The sequence below is a fragment of the Zea mays genome, chromosome 1 (genome assembly GCF_902167145.1).
Source record: "Zea mays cultivar B73 chromosome 1, Zm-B73-REFERENCE-NAM-5.0, whole genome shotgun sequence".
Classification (NCBI taxonomy): Eukaryota; Viridiplantae; Streptophyta; class Magnoliopsida; order Poales; family Poaceae; genus Zea; species Zea mays.
In genome coordinates, this window is record NC_050096.1 from 64,060,711 (window position 1) to 64,063,739 (window position 3,029).

The 3,029-nt window shown below is 43.6% G+C and overlaps 1 protein-coding gene across 1 annotated transcript; it reads left to right on the forward strand.

Moving 5' to 3' along the window:
- The first annotated feature begins 525 nt into the window (after window positions 1–525).
- Window positions 526–2,628, forward strand: LOC103635408 (uncharacterized). The gene is made up of 2 exons (XM_008657871.4): window positions 526–1,296; window positions 1,853–2,628. The coding sequence occupies exon 1, from the start codon at window positions 905–907 to the stop codon at window positions 1,268–1,270; it is 366 nt and encodes a 121-aa protein (XP_008656093.1). The 5' UTR covers window positions 526–904; the 3' UTR covers window positions 1,271–1,296; window positions 1,853–2,628.
- The last annotated feature ends 401 nt before the right edge of the window (window positions 2,629–3,029 follow it).

The following is a 3,029-nucleotide window of genomic DNA, read 5'->3' on the forward strand; positions in this document are numbered from 1 at the left end:
CAAATCAATATTTATTTTAGCTCTTAATTTTTATGTTCATATTAAAATGAATGATGATGAATCTAGACACGTATAAAACACGTATATCAAGTATTGTATAATTCATTAGAATTCTAAAACGACTTTTTAATTTGAGAGAGAGGGAGTAGTTTTTTATATATGATCACCAGTAATATTTTTCTTGGCTTTAGATACTAATTTTGTTTCTCCAATGACCCTCTCGTCAAGTTTTGTTTACTTTCTTTATCTATATAACCTACAATATCACACTCATCAAAGTTATTCTGTAGTTTTTAAATTAGAGCAGAAGGTGCACTTCGTACACCCTACCGTGGCCATGGTTAAGATGAGGGATATATAAAAATTATGTGGCACAAAACATGCCACATGTAACCTTAAGATCATTCCAGCCTATTCTAAAATCATAATGATGGGAACTGGCTATCGCTGGGTGGGTAAATTCTTCCAAATTTGCAGTTAAAGAAATGTCATAATAGTTTTTTTCCCTAGAAGAGTCAACTTTTATCGACTAATCAACTTCACAATGTTTTTGTTTGAAGTGCAAGCAAAAGTGGAAATGGGACTGCAAGTGAATTGATATGGAATGACAAAGAGTGATGACAAGAGGAAGAGGTAGAAAAGGCGGGGTTAGCTACCTGGTTCCATGCTAGCATGGGTGAGAAGATGAAGTGCAAATCTTTTCTATTAAAACCTGACCCGTTTTGAAGCCCTCTCCGCGCTTCCCGCGTACGGTGGCGCGTGCGCGCCGACGCGTGCGCGGTGTTTCGGACTCGAGGCCTTTCTCCAACTCGCTTTTGAACCTCGGTCGCGTCCACCGGTCTTCGGCTGCTCCCAACCCTGGCCAAGAACTCGCAGCCCTGCCTCCATCCCGTGGTGGGCGCGGATGGCGGCGGTGAGCGCCGGCGCAAGGGCGGCCTCGGCGGCGGCGAAGAAGGTCGGCGCGGCGGAGGCGTCGTCCGGGAGGAGGGAGAAGTCCTCGTACCCGCCGGGGCAGCGGAGCGGCGCCGCGTGGACTGGCACGGACGCCGGTGCGAGGGCCGCGAAGTGTGCCGTGGTGACGATGGCGGCCGTGGTGGTGGCGGCGACCTCGTGCTCTGTACCGGCGGCTGCGGAGGAGGCCGCTTTGGCCGCGAGCGGGGCGAAGTGGCTGCGCTCGAGGAATGGCACGAAGACGAGGTGGAGAGGCGAGCGGGGCGAGGTGGCTGCGCTTTGTGGTTTCTGTAGTTCTATATGCATTAGGTGGCACTAGGGTCCAGATTCAGAATATGAGTACTGGTATGTATTTTCCATTTTATATTTTTTCAGTATTGCCACTATATCTGTATCCTACTCAATCATAAATCAAGATCTTGCACTTGGTTGCTTCCCCGGTGTGAAGATGGTCCACATCAGACTGCAATCTAAATTGTTTACTGTGAACTAGAACTTCTGCATACACATACGTGGATTTGTACATGTACAAAATCTGCAATGCCTCAGATTTTATGCACCCTCGGCAACTGGCGGAATCCAAGGTGGCCTGGTAGAAAAGGGGCCTCCACCGCTCATCTTGTAGGCTACAGCTACAAATCAGATAATAAAACTCTATTAGAAAATGCTAGATGTTGAAGGTAGCGAGAAAGAGAATCTTGAAGAAGAAATAGGTGTTTTGAGAAGTCAGTTATTGCATATGAGTATGGAAGTTGATGAGGTAATTGATACTATCATTGTCAAGGATTTTGCCCCTGGGAATCTGCTATTTCTTTTTATAACTCATTTTTGTTTCTGACTTGAACATGCTACCCTAACATAGTCGGTTTGTTTTCTCTTCATTCTTATTTGGTCACATCAGACAAGAAGTCTTGATAAAGGAGATGGACCCAAAAAAATTTCCTGGTTTAGATTCATTGGTGTCCTAGACTCGAGGTTCGCAACCCAGAGAGCAGAGCAATGGACTGAAGCAACCAATTGCCAAATTCTTTGAACAAGGTATTAGTTATTTATTCTTTTATAGGACCTGCTTGATCTGCCTACTTCCTGTAATTTTGTAGATGGTGTGCAAAAGGATTTATTGTCCTAGCAAGTTCAGCTTTCTCATAAATTAAAATACTACCTGTTCGTATGTACTACTTCTAGCACATTAGACTGCAAGGACACTTGTGCAGATGCACTGTTTCTAACAATATGGAATATGTTGAAAGTTTTTTTCACACAAACAAAAAATGCTACCTGTCCCACTGTGCTATCTTTAAGAACTAAGAGGTTGAAGTCTATGCATTATTGCCCCTTTCTGGATTCTGATGATGTTTAAGATAAGTGTCAGCTTCTGATCACTTGACTACTTTATTGGTACTCATACCTGTTAAAAAGCTTACTGCAAAATGTTGTCGTGATCTTTGTGCCTACTTTGCATATCACATAAATTAGCGGATAAGTCACATAGGATTACAAACATAGCTCTTTATATAGTGATGAATTTCTGAGGAGACTAAGTGGTCCTAAACCTAAGTACTCCTCAGAAAAGGAGTACTCGTGGCATGCCTGTTACTCCTTGCCCGCATTATGTGAATGCTAGCATGTGATAAAAATACAAGTCATGTAAAGTTCAAGAGCTGATCACATTTAATACTCGTGGCATGCCTGTTACTCCGAAGCTTTAACATACTCAGCGATCCTTCTCAATTTTCCTCAAATTTGAGGATTAGCCTCTACCTTCCCGTCCCTCAAAGCACAAAGCCATGTAGAATCGAGAGGAATCTCGGAGATCAGGAGAAGAAAAATAGGGACAGTGGAAGAATACATATCTCAACTCCAGTCCTTGCAATATGATTTTACCATGCACAGCTGCCAGCTTGCCACTATAACGACCTCTTATTTGCTTCGAAGTATGTCAGTGGCCTCAAAGATGAAATCAGGGCAACAGCCGAACCTGAAGTGCCTTGTACAGTGGACAGAGCATTTGTCGTTGCTAAAATCCAACAAAGGGTCTTAGACAGAAGCAAACTCAAATAACACAGAAATCCTGCCAC

Bases quoted from the DNA above. Each gene is read 5' to 3' on its own strand.
- LOC103635408 (XM_008657871.4), top strand. From the start codon at position 905: ATGGCGGCGGTGAGCGCCGGCGCAAGGGCGGCCTCGGCGGCGGCGAAG.